Source organism: Trichosurus vulpecula, chromosome 6 (genome assembly GCF_011100635.1).
Source record: "Trichosurus vulpecula isolate mTriVul1 chromosome 6, mTriVul1.pri, whole genome shotgun sequence".
Lineage (NCBI taxonomy): Eukaryota > Metazoa > Chordata > Mammalia > Diprotodontia > Phalangeridae > Trichosurus > Trichosurus vulpecula.
In genome coordinates this window covers 72985467-73008173 of record NC_050578.1, presented here as the reverse complement: position 1 = coordinate 73008173, position 22707 = coordinate 72985467, and the positions used below count along the sequence as shown (strand labels likewise).

The following is a 22707-nucleotide window of genomic DNA, read 5'->3' as shown; positions in this document are numbered from 1 at the left end:
AATTTGGAACTGAAAATTTAAAAAAAGAATGTTAAAAATTGTTTTTACATGTAAATGGGAAAAATAAAATATTGAACAAGAAAGAAACCAGATCAAAAAAAAAGAGAGAAATAAATCTTGCTGTTTGGGGGATAAACAAGTTTATCAAGTCAATGAAAAGCTACTTCATACCTGATAGTGGAAAGAATGGACAACTGAATAGCCCTAGAAATTAGCAAAAGCCAAATACCTAACACTCAGAAAATATGTCCCTGACATTTGTAGGCAACAATAAAAACAGGGGTGTAGGTAGAGAGGAGAACTGAAGCATTTTGCCAGTTCCAGAAGTATCTCAAGGAAGAACAATTCAGTCATTTTTCATCATGAGACTTCCTAGGCAGAAAGCACTTGGTTGTGAGTACAGCCATCTCTCCAGCATGACTTTAATCCCCATTTAAAATATGATGCTCCTGGAAAGCAGGAACTTGCCTACAGCTCTACCCCAGGTCCCTCCAAACACCTATAAAAATGGCTCTAAACAAATTCTAGAACTGCAGAACCCACAAAATAGCAGAGGGAAGCAGTGCTACGGCCCAGGACAGCCTGGATGCTCACTGGATAAGGTATATTGCATGGAGCTTGGAGCGGAGCAGAGCCCAGCATGGGCTGTGCCGGGACCAACCAGACCAGGAGCCAGGCGGAACAGGCCATAGCACCCTGAATCAGTGACCTGTGGCAGTTAACAGACTTCTAACCCACAAACACCAAAGACAACAGAGCAGGTTAGTGGGGAAAAAACTGCTGGACAGAGTGAAAGGAGTTCATGGTCGGCCATTGCCCCGGGGGCGGCGAAGGTGGTGCAGCTATGAAGCTGCTTCCAGAGCTAAAGCTGCAGTTGCTTCTGGCCCCAAGCCCACCTGGTGGGAGGAATTAAGCAGTGGATCAGAGCAGGAGTTCAGAGCCTGCTTGGATCTGACTCAAGATCCGGGTTGGCTGTTCTTGGGGGAAGAGGAGGGCTGCTGTGGCAGAGCTTTCTGTGTAGAAATAGCTCTGAAAACAGCAATGCAGCCCCTTAAGCTGTGGACAAAGTACTGTGTACCCTAGAAGCAGTCATAAGCTCAAGGGTCAAGTAGTTGGCTGGGAATATGGACAGGCAGTGAAAACGCACCCAGATTCAGTCTCAGACTTTGGAATCTTTTTTGGTGACAAAGAAAATCAAAATGTACAGTCAGAAGAAGTCAACAAAATCAAAGAGCCTACATCAAAAGCCTCCAAGAAAAATATGAATTGGTCTCAGGCCATGAAAGAGCTTAAAAAGGATTTGGAAGAGCAAGTAAGAGAAGTAGAGGAAAAATTGGGAAGAGAAATGAGAATGATGCGAGAAAACCACGAAAAACAAGTCAATGACTTGCTAAAGGAGACCCAAAAAAATAATGAAGAAAATAACACCTTAAAGAATAGACTAACTCAAATGGCAAAAGAGCTCCAAAAAGCCAATGAGGAGAAGAATGCCTTGAAAGGCAGAATTAGCCAAATGGAAAAGGAGGTCCAAAAGACCACTGAAGAAAATACAACCTTAAAAATTAGATTGGAGCAAGTGGAAGCTAGTGACTTGATGAGAAATCAAGATATTATAAAACAGAACCAAAGGAATGAAAAAATGGAAGACAATGTGAAATATCTCATTGGAAAAACCACTGACCTGTAAAATAGATCCAGGAGAGAGAGTTTTAAAATTATTGGACTACCTGAAAGCCATGATCAAAAAAAGAGCCTAGATATCATCTTTCAAGAAATTATCAAAAAGAACTGCCCTGATATTCTAGAGCCAGAGGGTAAAATAGAAATTGAAAGAATCCACCAATCACCTCCTGAAAAAGATCCCAAAAAGAAAACTGCTAGGAATATTGCTGCCAAATTCTAGAACTCCCAGATCAAAGAGAAAATACTGCAAGCAGCCAGAAAGAAACAATTTGAGTATTGTGGAAACACAATCCAGATAATACAAGGTCTAGCAGCTTCTACATTAAGGGATTGAAGGCCTTGGAATATGATATTCTGGAGGTCAATGGAGTTAGGATTAAAACCAAAAATCACCTCCCCAGCAAAACTGAGTATAATGTGCCAAGGCAAAATATGGATTTTCAGTAAAATAGAGGACTTTCAAGCTTTCTCAGTGAAAAGACCAGAGCTGAATAGAAAATTTGACTTTCAGACACAAGAATCAAGAGAAGCCTGAAAAGGTAAACAAGAAAGAGAAATCATAAGGGACTTACTAAATTTGAACTGTTTTGTTTACATTCCTATATGGAAAGAGGATGTGTATAATTCATGAGACCTCAGTCTTAGGGGTAGCTGAAGGGAATATACATATACACAGGGTGAGTTGAATATGAAGGGATGATATCTAAAAAAAATCAAATTAAGGGATGAGAGAGGAATATATTGAGAGAGGGAGAAAGGGAGAGATAGAATGGGGTAAATTATCTCACATGAAACTGGCAAGAAAAAGCAGTTCATTGGAAGGGAAGAGGGGGCAGGTGAGGGGGAATGAGTGAATCTTGCTCTCATCAGATTTGACTTGAGGAGGGAATAACATACACACTCAAATGAGTATCTTACCCCACAGGAAAGAAGGAGGAAGGAGATAAAAAGGGGGGATGATAGAAGGGAGGGCAGATAGGGGGAGGAGGTAATCAAAAGCAAACACTTTCGAAAAGGGACAGGTTGAAGGGAGAAAATTGAATAAAGGGGGACAGGATAGGAGGGAGCAAAATATAGTTAGTTTTTCACAACATGAGTATTATGGAAGGGTTTTGCATAATGATACACATGTGGCCTATGTTGATTGCCTTCTTAGGGAGGGTGGGTGGGGAGGGAAGTGGGGAGAGAATTTGAAACTCAAAGTTTTAAAAGCAGATGTTCAAAAAAAAGTTGTTTTTACATGCAACTGGCAAATAAGATATACAGGTAATGGGGCATAGAAATCTGTCATGCCCTGCAAGAAAGTAAGGGAAAAGGGGATGTGAGAGAGTGGGGTGACAGAAGGCAGGGCTAACTGGGGAACAGGGCAATCAGAATATATGCCGTCTTGGAGGGGGAGAGGGTAGAAATGGGGAGAAAATTTGTAATTCAAAATCTTGTGGAAATCAATTCAGAAAACTAAAAATATTAAATAAAAGAATAAAAATAAAAAATAAAAATAAAATAAAATATGGTGCTCCAATTGCTTTCTCCATCATAGTTCCCCACTATCTACCTTCTTGTGAAAACAAAATGAAAAAATGTCTGAACTCTAGTCATTCACAATCACTGTCTTACACAGTTGTTCCCCTCAGAATACCAGTACTCATTTTTGTGATTTTAATTCAAGATTTTCTCTTCTAGCCATGTACCTTCAACTCCCATCATTCATTTCCTTGTATACCAGAAGCAACAGACTATATTATCATTAAGTAAGTTTCTTTTCTTAAACGATCTACAAATGTCTTATTTTGTCCTAATTTCAATCCTGTACCAAAAGATTGGTCTGAGTCAGTCCTTTGTATTTGGATTGGCCTGCAGGGTTAGATCAAAATGATGTTGTTGCTGACCTCATGAATGAAGACAGTCCAGGGCATTTTATGGGTGATTGGATGGTCAGATATCTTCAGCCTAGTACTCTCTAGCAGCCTGACTTTCCAAACAAGAAGACTCACTAGAAAATATGTTGAACCCTGCTGAGATAAGAGCAATGTGAGAGGAGGATGGGAGCAGGAGTGAGGATGAGAATTTGGGACTCACTCAATGGTAAAAAATCCTGGGGGATGATTTCCTTCACTGACTAAGCAGGAAAAAGTGGCCAGGATTTCACCACCAAGGAACCAGGGAAACTAATTGAGTATAAAAAACAACCTGGTGAGTCACTGGAACAAGGGTTGATGAGGGTGTCATCCATTGGGTAGTGACCAGTTTTTCTTGGTTGCTGAGTTACATTGATTTTTGGGTCTTCTGGAAGTAACAGTTAGTTTTGCAAGTTTCATTAAACAATTAGGGATCACAGATGGGCATCATCCCTTCTCTTTTTCTGTGTTAAGATGAAGAGCTGTGTATACATACACACACACACACACACACACACACACACACACACACACACACACATATACATATACACACACCTACATATATAGCCCAATAAAAATGATGTTCACTATATGTTGACATTGGGAAAATCCCTAAAACTTCCTGGGATTAAGTTTCTTCATCTGTAAAATGAAGGAGTTGGACCAGATGTCCTGTGAGCTCCTTTCTACCTGTGATCTACAATCCTAAATTAAACAATGCACTCGGAGAAAAGTCTGCAGTTGAATTTTATATGAAATGAAAATAAACTTATTCCTAGACTAGCATTTGTTTTTTTTCTTTACATCAGGGGTTCTTAATCCTTTGGCAGTCTGGTGAAGTGTATAAACCCCTTTTCAAAATAATGCAGCAAATAAAGTACTTGGGATTATACAGGAAACCAATTATGTAGAAGTGCAGTAAAAATATTTACAAATAAATTTACAGACTCCAGGTTAACATGTTCTTTTTTAAAATGAGTTCCAAATCTGTAGCTTGTACATTTATATACTTCACTAAAATGTTTATAGTTTAAAAAATATCCCTAGTCCCACTCTGATGGCTCACCATATTTTCAAGGTGGCCCTGGGACCTTGAATGCTATGCCAGTGGAGTGTCAGCTTTAGTAGGTTTTACCAAATTGGAAAAAAAACAACTAGTATAGTCTCAGCAACAGACTGGGTCTATTTCTCAAGGACCCACTTAACTACATATAGAAAGGTAAATCACGAATAGTCTAACCACTTGGTAGAGAATTCTTAGATTAAGGCAATCCGTAAAACTACAAAAGGGAGAGAGGATTCATGTCTTTTTATGCTTCTTTCCAGCACTTACCTCAGCATGAAAGGCACTTTGCTGAGCACTAGGAATACAAATACAAGCAGAAGGAAACATGGTCCCCGTTCTCAGGAAGCTTATATTCTATGAGAAAAGATGACACATAGAAGGAAGGTGAAAAGGGGGATGAGAAATAAGGGGCACCATGCGGGAGCATGGGACAGAAAGTGCAGAGTGAAGTCTAGAGAAAAATGAAGATCTAGCTGCCTTGAGTGCTCTCTTTAAATGGAGGTTCTAGGAAGTGTCATTCCATCAGAGGGAGAGGCTCAGCCTCAGAAGATACTTTCCAAAGTGGGAATTCTGAGGCTCCAGTGAATTTCTGGGATAAAGAAATTTCTGGGTCATGATATAGAAAGTCAGGAGTTCAGTTTGGAGAAAAATTACAAAGCTTTTAGACTGTCATAAATTTAAAATAAATTATTAGTATTCTAAATGTAATATCTTGACCAATGACCAATTAATAAATAGACTATTAGAGAAGGTGAATTATATTTAGAAATTAAACCAGAAGAAAGAAGTTGCAACTAAATGAAGAATGCCTCATAAATTCTCCTTTGAGAGGTAAGTGTAGAATAGTTGGTGAAAATGGCTTTTGTCATGTATCCAAAGCCAAGAACAGCAACAACAAAAACACTTTTTCATGGAATATTTGGTCCTCCAGGATTGTGATGTTCACGATAAGTATTTGCAAAAGGATGACAATGGAAATAAATGCTCCTTATTATACACCAACAGCTGTTGCAGGAAAAAAAGATGGACCAGTTTAGAACATAAACTCATCTGTAAAATCTTACATAGAAGAATAGTGGCAGATTATGAGCAGTATTGTCCATCCCTCATAAAAAAGAGAGAAACAATGGAAGGTAAAATCATTTAAAATAAAACCTGGAGCAAGAACCAGCTAGGCAAAGTCATCTCAAGGACACTTAGTGATCAAACAAAAGAGAACAACAAACAGATGAAAGTTGGAAAACATCTGCAAAGATTATTAAAATAAACTCTTTTTCTCCATCAAGGAAAATGGAACCACCACATGCGGACTCCAGCATTTTAACACTAAATGTGCTCATAGAGACAATAGTTGTCGTTGTTGTTGTTGCTTTTGAGTCTTTTCAGCCGTGTCTGACTCTTTGTGACCCTATTTGGGGTTATCTTGGCAAAGACACTGGAGTGGTTTGCCATTTCCTTCTCCAGCTCATTTTACACATGAGGAAACTGAGGCAAATGGAGTTGAGTGACTTGCCCAGGGTTACACAGCTAGTAAGTGTGTGAGCACAGATCTGAACTCATGAAGATGGGTCTTCCTGAGACCAGACCTGACACTCTATCCACTGTCCAACCTTGGTGGTAGAAAAAGCATTAAAATGAGCAAAGATGCACAAAATTGCTGGATAAGATCAAAGTTACATAGAAGAGATCTGTGCTGGAGACAATACAAGTGTGAGGGCATATTTAGTGGATGATCCTGTAATTCTATGACCCTATGTTTAGCTAGAAAACCAATATTTCTACTTATCTCTGTATGCCTGCATCATTGGGCATAATATGGCATTGAGGCCCCAACATGTGGAACACAAATGAGGCCAAGACGCATTTGCAACAAAGATATCCACAGTATATTTACAAAGATATTTCTCATAATTTTGCGAAACTGATATTCATTGTCAGATTTTAACATATGACCTGTTATGAGGATTTAAGAAAAAAAGTGCCATGATTAGCAAAATCAAAAACATTCTTTTGTATAAGAAGGGGATTTACATCAAAACTTTAATTAAATTTTTTAAATGATTCACCATTTGAATTTAGCACATACTAACTTGGACCAGAAGGTACAGATAAAAGTTAGCTTCTATAAAAATTAAAGGGAACCTTTGTGGAATCATTCTATAGTTTTGAACTATATAACTGACATATAAGTATATAGATGTATACGTGTAGGTGTGTTATTCTAACTCCTTATAAATTTATTTATCGTCTACCTCGACTGATTTACTTTTTTTTATTAGATTATAAATATCTATTTCACACACTTGATGATTGAAAATGGCACAGTAGCAAAGAAACATAGTATTTGCCACCTATAGAACAGAGTTTGGTAATACCACTCAAAGTATTCAGAAATTTTGCACCTGTGACTACACAATGCCCTTTCTCCTCTCAACATTTGTTCTGTAGTGAGTTAGCTACAACAGTGTGGTACTGTGGAAACAGTGCTGAATTTGAACTCAGTAGACCTGGTTGAAATCCAGGCTGTGCTGCTTACTACCTAGGTGATCATGGTCAAATCACTTAAGCTCTGTGGGCCCAAGTCAGTTCAACTATAAAATGAGGGAATGGTGAAGTAGATGGCCTCTGAATTCCCTTCCTAGTTTAAATCTATGATCTTATGATCTACATGCACATTAATTTTGTTATTTGGGGTTACACAATATGCCAGGAAAATGTGTCTCCCCTTTTTTTTTTCTAGAATAGTCTAGCACATATCCTCTAACAGTGGATAGGTTTCTCTTCAAAGCTTAGTTTAAGACCAATTATCTCCTAGAAGACTTACCTGATAGAGTTTGGTTTCATTCTCTACTCATTCAAATATTCTATTCCCCAGACCTTTGAGAACTTAGAGATGTGTCCATCTTTGCCACTCAGAAGGTTGAGTATCTTTATCCCAACTTGCACTACTAGAACAAACCTACATCTCCCTCTTAGGATTCAAGAAATACCCTGAAAGATAGAAAGAGGGGGTGTGGTAGGACCAGTTCCAGTGGGCTGGCAAGAGCCAATTGTTAAATTTTTGTGTGTGAGAATTTACACTTTGGCAATTAGCAAAGACTACAAAACAGTGTTTCACTTTTCTTTTTAATCAGTTGCCTAGACTTAAGAAAATGTTAGAGAAAATGTTAATAATGCAGTCTAAACTTAAAATTGTGTCCTGTTTTTAGAGAGCTGGTTTTTAAATATTTACCAGCACATAGGGATTTAGGTGTTTTCCTCAGTACAGGGTGTCCCTAAAGTCTGGATGCATAAGAAATCTCATTAAGATCTCATTAAATATTTCACTGCGGTGTTGTTCGGTGACTTCTTTTTCTGGGGTATGCTAAAGGAGAAGGTGAATGAAAATGGAAATGAAGATCACAGGTGCAACACACTTGAACGCATAAAGAGTGAATATGCTAAAATTGACAGCAATGTGGAGTTATTGCATCAAGTTTACGTGAATCTTGCAAAATGCATCAACTTTTGCATCACAAATGATGGAAATCATATTGAAGATGCTATTTGTTAATATTCCAATTAAGTAAAATATGTTCTTGAACATATGCATTTTTGCCTGTGTGTCCAGACTTTAGGAACACTCTGTATAAATGGCCATTTACAGTTAGTATCTACTTTATATCATTGATATTCTCCAGTAATTAGCGACCCAGTATCATTTGACAAATTTATGTAAATTGATATAGACAGAGTAATATTTAATGGGAAGATAAGGCAGAAACAGACTTTGTGAAGCTTCCTCTCCATCTAAGGGATGGAGGTGGGGAAGGAGAGAGAAGGAAAAGGAGGGGGAGGAAGGAGAAACAGGAAAGAAAAGAGAAGAGCCACACTTTCCTACCTATCAACTCAGTACCTGGGAAGAAGAGCTCAGTTTTTACATCATCTATCTCTGACAAATCTTGTCATGGTCTTCAGCACCCAGCAGTGGTACTCATTATTCCAAAATTTCAACACTCACAAGGTCATGGCCATCTTTGATACTCCACCAAAAAGCAAGAAAGCAAGAAAGCAAGAGATAAAGAACTCACATTCACCAGCCACTTGTCAGCACCATTTGGGTAGGCCCTAAAGCTTCTTCCCATTGAGAAGCTTACAGCATGTCTCTCTCCTTTGAAGAAGCTAGACCAGAAAAAGGTTCTTAAAAAAAGGAAGGAAAACACCTTGGTCAATTAGTACATTTTGAATGCATGTCCTCTTCCAGTTCAGCAAATAGTCAAAAATGTTATTTTGGTGAAGGGAACCAAAGCAGTCAAAATACCTGTGTGGGCTCTGAATTAGGAAGCAGGGCCCTTCCATTACAAGCCATCACTCTGGTCTGGGAACTATCTCACCAACCTCTTCTGCCAAGAGATTTTATTCACAGAGTACACTGCATGTACAAGGGCCGAGTGTGGCCTGACCCTGTTATATCGTTGGCTTCAAATGTAATGTCAATTGATATTTTGCCCTAACTTTGAAGGCAGCACATACAACAGGAAAAGACCTGGGTTTACAGTCAGAGTTTAAATTCTGAATCTGCAACTTACTGCCTGTGTGAAGTCACTTAAATTTTCTGGGAGAGAGTTTCCTCAATTACCAAATAAAGGGATTGATTAACATTAGCTAGGTTGGCTCCTTCCACTTCTAAAGCCCACAAAATTAGAGCCACCAATTTTTTCCCTATGTTTCTAATGACTTCCAGAATTAGGGAAGATGATGAATAATCAGTGAGGGTGTACTTTAGAGCACTATAGCATATGGAATTAGAAAAATCCAAATTTTATCACTTCTATCTATGACAAAAGATGAGTTATTCATTAGTTAAATTCTTGGTAAAATTAGGCATGCCCAGTAGGAGTTGCACACATGATTCCTGAGACTAGAGACAAAGCCAGGAAGCTGGAGGCCGCAATTTTGATTTAGGTTTTTATGGGTAGAAGCTGAGAAACACCAAATATCCTTGAACCGAAAGCTCTTTAGAGATGGCTAAAACCATTTCAATTTCTCATTACTTGAAAATAATTGGGTACAGAATTCTATTACTAAACAAACATTTCAATGATTTAAAGTACTTTTGTTATGTTCACTTCCCATACAACTTGGTCTAAGCTTCCAGCCTTCTAGGCGGGATTAAATTCTTTGAAACTATTATCTATGAAAAGCTTTTCACCTGATGTATTGTCATATGAGCTGAGCAGTTCGCAGAGCTTTTCTGTAGAATAGGCTTCCAGGACTCATTAGAAATATTAAATCCAGAGCTATGCCCAGGTGCATGACTTCTGCCTTGAATCTCATTTGCATAATAGTAACAAGGTAATTGAAGCTGTCAGTGGTTACTCAGACAAATACAAAAGAGAAGAATGTTGTGTTTAAGTAGTGTCTCTTGAGGCTTTTTGCTTTTTATCCTGGGTCTGTGGGTGTGTATGTGTGTTTATCTGTGGGAGAGTTTAATTAGATGTTAACTTTTATTAGAATGCACAGGTGTGGGCAATCAGAGTTTCATTCTAAGAGTCTTTTATTAAAATGTCTCAATCACTTAGGAAGAAAAATCTCTGCTTCTACATTCTTTTTTTTTTTTTTTGGTTGGGGACGCAACCCAGACATCACATGGCTGTTTTATGCCATTTTAATTATATAAGAACCTTAGTATTGTTAGAGATTTTTCTACCACAAGGAAACATTTTGGTAGAACAGCAGTAATAAATTGAGGTATTACAATCCACCTTGAGAGGAGGAATGAACACTTACTCCTGTGAAAATCAGGAATCCATCAAAGCATCACTAATAGGGTTCCAGTTTTTATTGTGCAGACTAAGAAAATCTACAAGTTATGCATTTAATTAAATTTCAGAACAGATATTTCCTTTTAGCCCTTTCTTAGGAGGTGCTGTATTTTTAAAAATATCGATCTAGTTATAAAGTTTTACATTTAAACAAAATAGTCAATAGTACTTTTAAATATATATATATATATGTGTGTGTGTATATATATATATATACATACATATATATATATACATACATATATATATATATATATATATATATATATATATATATATATATATATATATATATATATATATATCCAAGTCTACTGAAATAGTTTAATTCAGATTCAACAAGTCCAGCTGACATCCATAGCCTAGTTTCCTCTTGTCTATGTATGTTGCATTTCATTAAATTTTATAACAAGGTATTCTTTCCTCTTACCTTTAGGGTAAGCAATATTAAAACTACTTTCCTCATGGTTCTTCTCCGGAGTACAAAATAGAATAGAAGGGGCTCAGGCATTTCAATAAAAATTGCAATTTTTTTCACATTAGCTGATTAAAATGAGTTACTTTATTTTGTAGAAATCATTCCAAAAGAATTGGAACTGGTAGACCTGAAAATATTATGGCTTTATTCTTTGATACCCCCAGAACATAAATTGTTGGTTGTCAATGACAACAAAATAGGATGAAGTTTATTTCTTGGCAAACCTTAAAAAGTAGTTGTATTGACAAATGTAATTAGAAGTTTGCTTTTGTTATGTCATTGTGCATGGTTAGGAAGTATTTTTTTTAGCCTAAGCAAATTATGACTCTCCATCCTGATCATAGATCATAGTGATGACATCTCCAAAGTCCTGATATTTCTCCAAGATCCTTAAATGCTTGAGTTGCCATTTCAGATCCCAAAGCACTCCTTATCACAACTGCACCTGGCATTTAAAACAATGTATTTTCTTTTATTCGTTTTAGTAATTAAGGAGGAAGCCTGTGTCCTTTCCATTTGAGGAGAAGGAAGCCAAAGATCCAGAGGATCACAGAGTTGACCACAAGTAAAAGAACTTTACCTTCTGTGTAACGATGACCTTACACTCTGTATTGGTAATTAGGGTGGGAGTTGTTTTTTTTTTTGACTGTTTTCTCTTTTAGAATGCTAAAGTAATCAAGTGCCTTTGATTAAATCTTGCTAGTTGCTAAGCCCCAGGCTGATTCACCTTTGCTGATCAGGTGTGAAGCCTTCCAGCCTTAAGAAGAGTATATAAACTCAGAAGTTAGCATTTTGTTTGGGTCTCTCACTCACTGGAAAAGTGTTGTGTGATTTGACTACACAAGACTCTGGGCAGCCATTGTTAAGAGCCCTCCCTCCCCAACCCCCGCCCCCCAGCTTTGGAAAAAGCCAGATGTTGATGCTTCCCTGGTAACTATGTACTGAGATGTTAGAAAGCTAGAAGCCTGTGCACTAGTTTGTGTTATTTGATCTGTTGATATTTTCTCTTTGCAGTTTCTGTTTGTATTTGCTCTGAAGTTCAGGGTGCTGGCTCTCCCCAATGAACTAAGTAAATGATATATGTATGTTTGATTAAAGTGAGATTGTTAACGCCTTAAAGCTGCTTTCCTTAGAAAAGCAGATCAAAGAACTTGTGCTGGCAGCTCTTGTTGCTGGTCCTGTTGGGTCTTACACCTCAGCAACAGCAGCTGCAAGCAGCATTGTTGTTACACCCTCATAGGACAAAGGCATTCAAATTGCTGTACTAACAACTTTTATATTTGGTATCATGCGGTTTAATGGGTAAAGGAATCTTAGTACAGAGGTGAGCTGTCTTTTGTTCCTCTCATTGAGCTAGATGTCTCCTCAGTCAACAAGTTGAGCTAGACCTGGAACAAGTCATTTGCATGCTTCAAGCTAGCTTTTCAGCTGCTAGGTGGATCGAGAGTAGAAGTTGCTAATTTTGAAGCCTGCCTCAGATACATAGTAGCTGTGTGATCTGGAGAGAGTTACTGAACTGGTTGGTCTCAAATTTCTCATCTGCAAAACTAGGATAACAGTATCTACTCAAAAAATTTATTATTTTCCATTAGCACATCTAGACTCTCTATTTACAACCCCTGCTCAGTTCCTTATCTCAGTTTCCTTATTCATAATATCAAAATATATCACCCCATCCATATTATGATGTCTGGTTAACTATAAAACCTCAGGACATTCTCCTTTTTTTGCTCAGTTATTTTAGTGCCTTACTCAGTCTTTCCTTCTTAATTCCTGTCCTCATATTAGGAGACTTCAACACACATATTACTTTTTCTTCTAATGCCCTAAATTCCCAGGTCCTCAGTTTAATCAATTCACATGGCCTACTCTTCCATTCCACTTCAGGCATGCAAAGAAATGGTCATACAATTTTGTTTTATCCACAAGTATTCCAAGTCCATGTTCATGAACTCTAAAATTCCTTTGTGTGTAATCATAACCTTTTATCATCCCATCTTTCACATATGACACCTAATCCTGTACTTCATCCTCATCATGACTTTCCCCCACCCCTCAGTTCTTTTCAGGGTTATCACTCTTGAAATGATTATATTCTTCATTCTACTGAAGAGATAAGCAAAGAATACCTTGTTCTAGTTAGGGACAAGTTGAGATTATAAAATATAAATTTACAGTGGACCCAGTCAATATAGTTGTATGACTTTCTCCAACTCCACTCAGCAACATGTTGAATAGGAGCTAAGGTGATGATGTGTAGTAGAAGTAATCCATTGTTGGAGTGAGGCAAGGAATGATTGACAGTAAGAAAAGAGGACAAGATGTTCAAGCATAAAGGATATGTAGCGTCAAACTGAGTGACCAAGGTTAAACACCAAAGTAGAAATTCTGAAAATAAAAGGAGAGATTAACAAAATTAAAAGCAAAACAAAACCATTGCGTTAATAAATAAAATTAGGGCTATTTAAAAAAAAAGATAAGCCATTAGCTAGCTTACTTTTTTGAATGAATAAAACCAAATTACCAGTCTCAAGAATGAAAAAGATGAATTCTCAAATAATTAAGAAGTAAAAGAAAATATCAGTAATGATTTTATCCAAATATACACCAATAAAACTGACAATCTAAATGAAATGCATGAATTTCCACAAAAATATAGAATGCCCAGATTAACAAAACAAGAAATAGAGGACTTAAAAATCGAATCTTAGAAAAAAAAATCAACCACCCATAAATGAACTCCCAAAGGATAAAAAAAGCAATACCAGAGGGATTTACAAGCTAATTCTACAAAAGTTTTAAAAGACAATTAATTTGGAATATTCTTTTATTAATGTTTAAATTATTTGTTCGAAAATACATAAACTGAAAAATAGGAAAAGGAGACCTGCCAAATTCCTGCCATGATACAAATGTGGTATTGATCCCTAAACCAAGAAGACTCAAAACAAAGAAAGTAAACTACTGACCGATATCCCTAACAAATATTGATATGAAAGTTTTAACTAAAATTTTGGCAAGAAGATTGCAGCAACAACATATCTCAAGTTCTTACTCTATGATCAGACCAATTTTATACCAAGAATTCAGAGTTGGTTCAACATTAGGAAAATTATAAAGCTTTAATTAATAATAGTAATAAAAAATCATATGATCATATCTTAAAAGCAGAAAAAAAAACCTTTTGATGAAATGCAACACTCATTCATGTTCAAACAAAAACACTAGAAAGCACAAGAATAAATGGACCTTTCTTAATGAGATAAGAAAAACATCTATCTAAAATAAAGAGGTCTTTCCAATAAGATTAGAAACATAGCAAAGATGCCCATTATCACCATTAGTATTCAATATTGTCTTTGAAATATTAGTTTGAGAAATGACAAGAAAAAGAAATTGAGGAAAGAAGCATAGGCAAAGAGGAAACAAAATTATAACTCTTGCAAATGACATTATGCTTTACTTAAAGAATCCTACAGTCAACTAAAAAGCTAATTGAAATAATTAACCAATTCATCAAAGTTACAGAATATAAAATAAAGGTACAGAAATCATCAAAATCCATCAGAAAGAGATACTCCATTTAAAATTATTTTTAAAATGTATAGGGGCAGCTAGGTGGCACAGTGGATAGAGCACCAGCCCTGGAGTCAGGAGGACCTGAGTTCAAATCTGGTCCCAGACACTTGAAACGCACTAGCTGTGTGACCCTGGGCAAGTCACTTAACCCCAATTGCCTTGTCCCCTCCCCAAAAAACCTAAAATGTATATATTATATATGTGTATGTGTTTATGTATATATGTGTATCTATGTGTTTGTACGTATAAAAATATATATGTATCTAGGTATGTGCAGATCTGTGTATATACATGTGTATATATGTGTGTGTATGTGTGTGTGTGTGTGTGTGTGTGTGTGTGTGTGTGTTACCTGACAGTCTACCTTCCAAGACACACACAGGAACTATATGAACACAAGTACAAAATTCTCTTTACACAAATAAAGATGCATCTAAATGAATAGAGAAATATTAATTGCTTATGGTTTAACCAAACCAATGTAATTTAAGATAATAATACTGAGCAAGCAAACTTACTTATTTAGATCCATATCAATCAAATCACCATAGGATTACTTTATACAACCAGAAAAAATAATAAAGGAATTAATTTCTTAAAATTGAAAAGAAGGTAAGGTCTAGCAGTAGCAGGTCTCAAACTATACTACAGTAAGCAAATCATCAAAGCATTTTGGGAATGGTTAAATAATGGGTTCATCAGTGAAACAGGTAAGGTACACAATATACAGATATAAACAAACACAGTAGCCTAATGTTTGATATATCCAACAATTCCAGCTATTGGGGTAGTAACTTACTATCTGACAACAACTGTTGGGAAAATTACAAAGCAGTATGGCAAAAAACTAGGTGTAGAACAACACTTATTCCATATGCCAAGATAAGCCCCAAATGGGTACATGACTTAGATGTAAAAGGGCAATGTCATTAACAAATTGGAAGAGCAAAGAAGAAATAAATGTCAAATCTGTGAATGAGAGAGAAGCTTAAGACCAAACAAGAGATAGAAAGGATTACAGGAAATAAAATGCACAATTTTTATTACATGAATTTTTTTTAAATTGCATAAAAACCAATAAGTAGCAGACAAATGGGGAAAAAAAAATCTTTGCAAGCAAATGTTTTTGATAAAGGTCTTATTTCTAAGATATATAGGGAACTGATTTAAATTTGTAAGGATAAGAATTGTTCCGCAATTCATCATTGGCCAAATGATGCCAATTAGTAGTTTTCAAAGGAAGAAATCCAAGCTGTCAATTGCCATGTGAAGAAATGCTATAAATCATGAAAAATTAAAGAAATACAAATTAAAACAACTCTGAGGTTCCATGTCACATTCATCATTTTGGCAAGGATAACAAAAGAAAAAAAGGAAAATGATAAATACTGAAGGGTCTGAGGGGAAACATATCCTGTTGTTGGAACTCTGAACTGGTCCAACCATTCTGGAAAGCAATTTGGAACTGTGCCCCCAAAGCTTTTAAGTTTGTCTATATATTTGTGGTGTTTGTCTATACCATAAAGAGATTTTTTAAAAAGTCAAAGGAACCATATGCACAAAAATATTTATAGCAGCTTTTTGTGGTGGCAAAAAAGGAAACAGGAATTACTAAACAAGTTGTGGTGTATAAATGTGATCGAATACTATTGTGCTATAAGAAATTAGGTAGATGGTTTCAGAGAAGCCTAGGAAGACTTTTATGAACTGATGCTGAGTGAAATGAGCAGAACCAGGGCATTTCATACAATAAAAATAATATTGTAAAGATAACTTTGAAAGATTTAAGAATTCTGGCCAATACAATGAATACCCACAATTCCAGAGGACTCATAATGAAGCATGCTGCCTATCACCTGATAGAGACAAATAATGGATGGTACAGTAGAACAGGCATTGTACGTGGAGTCAGGAAGACTTGAGTTCTAATCTGACCTCTTACAGACACTGACTATCTGGGTAAGTTACTTCATCTCTGCTTGCCTCAGTTTCCTCCTCTATAAAGTGAGAATGATAATAATAATAGAATCTTCCTCAAAGGATTTTTTTGAGGATCAAATGAGGTAATGATTGAAAAGCACTTGGCACAGTGCCTATAATAGGACTTTATATAAATGCTTAGTCCCCCTGATAGGCGATGGACTCAGAGTGCAAATTTAGATATTTTTCTGGACGTGGCCAATGTGGGAATTTGTTTTGTTCGACTATACATATTTATGGTTATTTGTTTAGGTTTTGTTTTGTTTTGTTTTTGCTTTCACAGTGGGGGTAGGGAATGAGAGAAAGTGGGTCTTTGTGAAAATAAAATTCATCCTGGCTTTGTTAGTTCTATATATCAACCATGTGTATACCTCCTATCAAGTCAGTTCTCCCTCCTGATTTATTGTACATGACTTTTTATTCTTCCACTATCATCCTACTCTGATTCCTCATCATGGGGTAGAAGCATTTCAAAAACCATAACAGCAGACTCTAAGCTCTAGCAGGTATAAACTATTTGGAAAGTCTTTGTGTGGGGGCCTTGTGATGAGATTTAAGTCTAATCTGAGGACTAGTCTCACTAAAGTTTGTAGAGGTTGATCACTGGAAACTGGCTTCCAGGTGATGAACTTTTCACCCACCCCTAGAGATCATTTAGTTAAGTCATATGGAGTGTGGGGGAGGGTGGTGTTCATGCTCATTTGGTGGGGGTGAGAACCCACTCTGATGAAAAACAGGTGTGTAAAGTGTTGAAGTCACTGCTTATTAATTATCAATAAAAACACAAGTGGAAAGATCTTGCTTTCCTCCTCCGGCTTTTTAAAAAATTCTTTGTCATTCTTAGTCCAATGTTAAAAGTGAATTTATGAATTTTTAATCTTTATATGTTATATATTGTAACTTAAGTAATAACAGATTCACCAAATATCACAGTTGGAAGGAACCTGAGAGGCCATCTATTCCAACCTGTATCTGAATAACATACATAACAAATCATCCTCCAGCCTTCACTTGAAAATCTCCAGTTATGGTGAATTTATCACATCCTTGGGCAGCTCAAATTATTAAAAAATTGTTTTCTTCATTAACTAAAGGTTTCTCTTTGCAGCTTTTGCCTCTTCCACCTATGATTTAATGAAGTAAAGAGGAATAAAAGGAGAGAATGTTTTAAATTTGCTAATTGCTTTTCTTTTCATTAAGCCAAAATGTTTTTGTTGTTCAAACGTGCAATTCCATTGGGTAAAGGAACAAACATTCATTAAGTGCCTACTATGGCCCAGGCACTATGCTAAGCACTTTGTAAATATCCCATTTGATCCTCCCAACAGTCGTGTGAGGTAGTTGCCATTATTATTCCTACTTTACAGTTGGAAATTGAAGAAATTGAGTCAAGGAGTGGTTAAGTGACTCGCCAAGGGTCACATAGCTAGTAAAGCATCTGAGGCCAGATTTGGACTCAAGTTTTCCTGGCTCCCCACCCGACAGCCTAAAAGCTGCACCACCTAACTAGGGAAGACCCTCTGACAACACAGATTTACAACTTTCCTGAAACTGTTCTGAAAGTTAAACTGTTTAAAGAGTTTTGTGGGCACCTGCCGAGGGTCACAAAACCAGTACTTGTCAAAGTACAGACTTGACCCACCTGCCTCTCCTACATGAAACCATTATGTAGGCGTAATACAGTGTATTTAGTTCTATTGGCATAAGTAGAATAATTAATTAATAATAATAATAATAGTAACGACCTGCCTCTTCATACATCCCAAACTTTGAGAAAGGTTCACAATTACTTATATTTTCTGGCAAGATTTTGTTTTTACTACCTTAGTTCAAAGCTGATATGAGGATATACATAAATTCATAGTAAACATTGGAAAAATGACAGGACTGTGTTATTGGTAGCTCTCGGTTAACCAAAACACTGGCACCAATGTTTTGTCAGGTGTGGACTTCCAGTGTAAGCCAAAACTCCAATAACCATGGAAACTGTGGAACTGAAATTTATAAGCAACCATAATATTTTTTTAAAAAATCATTTACTCCATAGAGTTTCAAATACCATGTAGTAAGTGTAGTTTTTACAATTACTTGTTCATTTTATTCAACAATGAAAGATATGGCATGAGGCCTTACAGAAGTATTTCCTGTACATTAGACTATATAAGTAGAAATCAAAAAATTTTATAGTCGCTTTTATTAGCTGACAATCTGCCAGTAATGTCAAAATGGCTAACAGTCTAAGCTCTTAAAAAATGACTTTCTAATCCAATTACAAATTGTAAAAGATAGTACATTCTTCATATGTACAGTCTGGTAACTAAATATTTGAAAGAACTCTAATGAGTAAGTAAATCCAAAATTTAAAAAAAACATTTTCATCAAATGAATATTTGTTTTGAATTCACATTGTTTCTGAATCCATATATCAAGGAAATTTACAAACAGTACCATATATAAAGGCCAATATAACTGTTTCATGAGAAACAGAGTGAGAGATTAAGAATCACAAACTAATTTCTTTAGACAGTCCGGGTAAGATTTCATCACATGGCTGACACTCCCTAAACATTTTTTCTTTATTTTAAACCTTTGACGTACGTTACAGACAGCAATAATTTTTTAATAATCTGAAGCCATTAATATATCCAGAAATTAATACTAGTTGGAAACAACACATTTTGAGGGAGAAATTAGTTAAAAATCTTGTCCTAAGAGCAGGGTCCAGCTGTCCCCAAAGAGGCAACAGCCCAAATAAATACATGCCATTTGATATCCACCACTGAATATATTGAAAAACCAAATTTAAGTAGCATTAACAAAGACACTGCAAGGATTTTTTTTACATTGAATATAAGCAGATATTAAAATAAGATGATATATTCAGCTTAATATTCACAGGTTATCAAGATCTATGAATAGATTTAGAACTGGAAGAGATATTTGACTCCTTAGGAATGTTTTGTCATGTTTATTGATTTTTTCACATATCTAAGGCTATACTATTAGTACTGAAGGGTAAATGATATTATGCTTTATTTTTAATAAAGTCTTTGCAAGAAACCTTTAGAATAAGCCCTATTCGTTGATAATGTGCCGGTCATGATTAATGGCAATGTCTACCTGGAGATTTGTTCTATAAAATTTGGATCCAGTCAAAAGGCTGCACTTAAGGATCTAGAAGGCCACAGGTTCCCCATCCCTGGACTCTAAGCAAAAAAAAAAAAAGATATGACCCATTGTCCCAGAACTCCTAAAATTCTGAGCTCACACATATTTGGTTTGATCCTAGGGACGTGACCCCAAAGTGCTGATTTCTTTCTGGCTTTTTTCCTATACCTGGAGTTAATCCAGGAAAAACTCCAAAATAAAGCTCATATATAGCTCATGTATAGTTTTTTCCAAATGTGGGTAATAGAGTATCCAATTCTCATACAGGCACTCAGTGTACAATGTGGGTATAAGATATGGTACATCCTTTATTTCACCAACCACAAAGAATGCATACTATGCAAAGTTTACACAGTAGTCCATAAATAGGTATAGAAATGTAAGATGTGTGTTTGCCCTTGTAAAATATGTATATCCACATGGGTTCTGTAAATGTATATTTGCAGCTCACAAGGAGGTCTGAATAGATACAATCTGAGACCTATCCCACCAGATGCTAGCTCTGCAAAAGACCCTCATAAATAGTGAATAGTGAGTAAACTCATTTATTCAAGCAAGTAGAAATTCAGAAAAGTTATGCAGATTAAAACATACCAGAAAAAATAATCAAGAGGGAGTGAGTTCTTTACTGGGAGACCTCAGCTCAAACCAAGAGGGATGCCTGATCTCATCCTAGGAGAAATTCTCAGAAGTTTCTAGGAAGGTAAGCTGGAAATCAGATACATGTCAAGGGGTTGATTTTCTTTATATGTGAAGCTTCCAAAGTCTTTTTCTCTCCTTCCTAGAGTCAATCCCCAAAAGAGTCTACCCCCATATGTCCTTCCTTGAAACTCTTTTACCAACTCCACCTGTCACATAGCTACTCAGAATCATCTTCTGCATGGCCAATGGAACACAAAATGCCCCAGGCTTGGAAACCTAGGTTACAGAAATATTAATCACTAAAAAATAAAGTTCATTAAATTCATCAGTCTTGCCAAGAAAGAAGAGATATGTTAGGGGCTGATAAACAAGTGCTCCTCATTCATCATATCCCTATATTGCCTAAGCAATTCATGGCGATGGCGTGAAAGTTTAACAAGGTCCAAATCCCCTGCCCATCAGCACCCTACTCTAACCCTATGTCAGGGCTTTACTTCTTCAGGTGCAAGACAATCTCCTTCTTCCTCCAAAAAGCACAATATGGAGGGAATCATCTCCTCGTGGGAGACTGCTACCTGAACATTGGAACTCAGGAAGACTCAGCCTTGACCATTGCCCCATCTTAGGCATGAAAGTGTATCTTGGGAAGCCTAGTCTTTGACCAGTACTCAGAAAAGGAAACAGAACATCAGAGAGTAACCAGCCACTTGAGTTTCATGAATTCACTTTTCAGGCTATATGATTGTGCTTTTGCGGTCACCATAAGATACTTTACTAGGGCAAAGAAAGAGGGAAATCCCTTCCCTGCACCTGCTACAACCTGGAAGAGAGCCCAACAACAAACACTAAGATCACAACAACAGCTAACATTTATATGGCACTTACTATGTGCCAGGCACCGTGCTCAGTGCTTTATAAATATCATCTCATTTGGACCTCACAACAACCCTGGGAAATGGGTGCTATTCTAATCCCCATTTGATAAATAAGAAAACCAAGGCAAGGAAAGGTTATTAATTTGCCCCGAGGTCCCACAGCTATTAAGTATATGTAAAAGGTCATATTTGAATTCAGTTCTTCCTGACTCCAGGCCCAGGACTCTGTCCACTGCACCACCTAGCTGTCCCATCTAGAATTGTATATTGCCGAAGGAAAGAAATGTCCTGAAATGGAAGGAGAGATCATCCCCCTCTGCACCCCATACCCCACTTTTACAGCTTGCTTTCAAAGCTCACAGAACAAAATCCCTGAGTCCATCCCCAGAGGTGCGCTCCCTCAGCAAGGAGGCCATTCACATCTCTACCTCTGTGAAATTCATCAGGTTTAATGGGGAATTCAATCACCCCACCTTACCAAGAATTATGAAGAACTAAGAAGTCAAGAAAGGCCTCTCTGATGGGGAAATAAGGAATAACAGGGTGAAGGAGAGGAGTTCTGAGACAGACAGAAATATGAGGAACACAGAATAGAATGAGCATTACCCATGACTTCCCTCACCCTTTCTCCAAGTCATCTCAAGCACACTTCCAGGACTTTCTCTGCCGAAATGGAAAATGCACTGTAAGTCTTTTTCTATAAAATGGTGGACATTTCCTTCCACATCTTACATTCTGATCTGAAGAGCTTTCTCTTCTGTTTTGGCTTTCCTGGATGCTACCTTTCATCAACTGGTCCATTGTTTCTTGTTTATTTTTCCATATATATAGTTCAACTGATGATGGGGTGATTATTTCGGGTGGAGGTGGAGTTGAGGGTGAAAAAGAAAAACTTTCCCAGACCATATAGTAGCCTACTCAACAAATTTCATGACTTTAAAATTTGCAGTTCATTTTTTTCACTAATAGCTGATGCAATAAAAGTTTTGTTCTCATTAAAATACAAAGATTACCCACAGTGACAAAGTTTTATCAGATTACCAGTACATCTGTGTAGCTTTCAGAAGTTTAAAATTTGAGGGTCTAAAATTCTGAAATAATATTTTGGAAGGAGTGTTCCAGATCCCAATGAGAAAGTAATTACATGCTCCTAAAATCTGTGATAGAGGAGAAGAACTATTGATATAATCTAATGTGCCATAAATTTAAGAAAGATCATTTCAGAAAGTTCAGAAAATAGAGAAGGAAGATTCCATGGACTAAAATGCTTAAAGGAAAATCACCCTCAAAAGGAAGGAGAGATGCTAACAATGAAACTCTGAAGACACAAATTACAGTAAGGAAGAAAAATGGTATTTATCAAAAGTGATCAGTAGGGATGCTGGGGTTCTAACCACCCATGCTGTATGGATCAAACAATGATAACTGATGAGAAAGAAAGAGGATAAGAGATAATAAGAAAGCATGTAATTACCCTCAATCAATTCTAATAACCTGAAAGAACTGGGAGGTGTGATTGTGAGCCACTGTC

General features: G+C 36.7%; 1 protein-coding gene across 1 annotated transcript in view; it reads left to right on the top strand.

Annotated features, from left to right (window-relative positions):
- CFAP299 (cilia and flagella associated protein 299) overlaps positions 1-22707 on the top strand; it is a 441174-nt gene that overhangs the window by 120339 nt on the left and 298128 nt on the right. The window contains exon 3 of the mRNA XM_036763718.1: positions 9978-9984. Coding sequence (XP_036619613.1) covers positions 9978-9984 — 7 coding nt within the window. The remainder of the gene's footprint in view (positions 1-9977; positions 9985-22707) is intronic.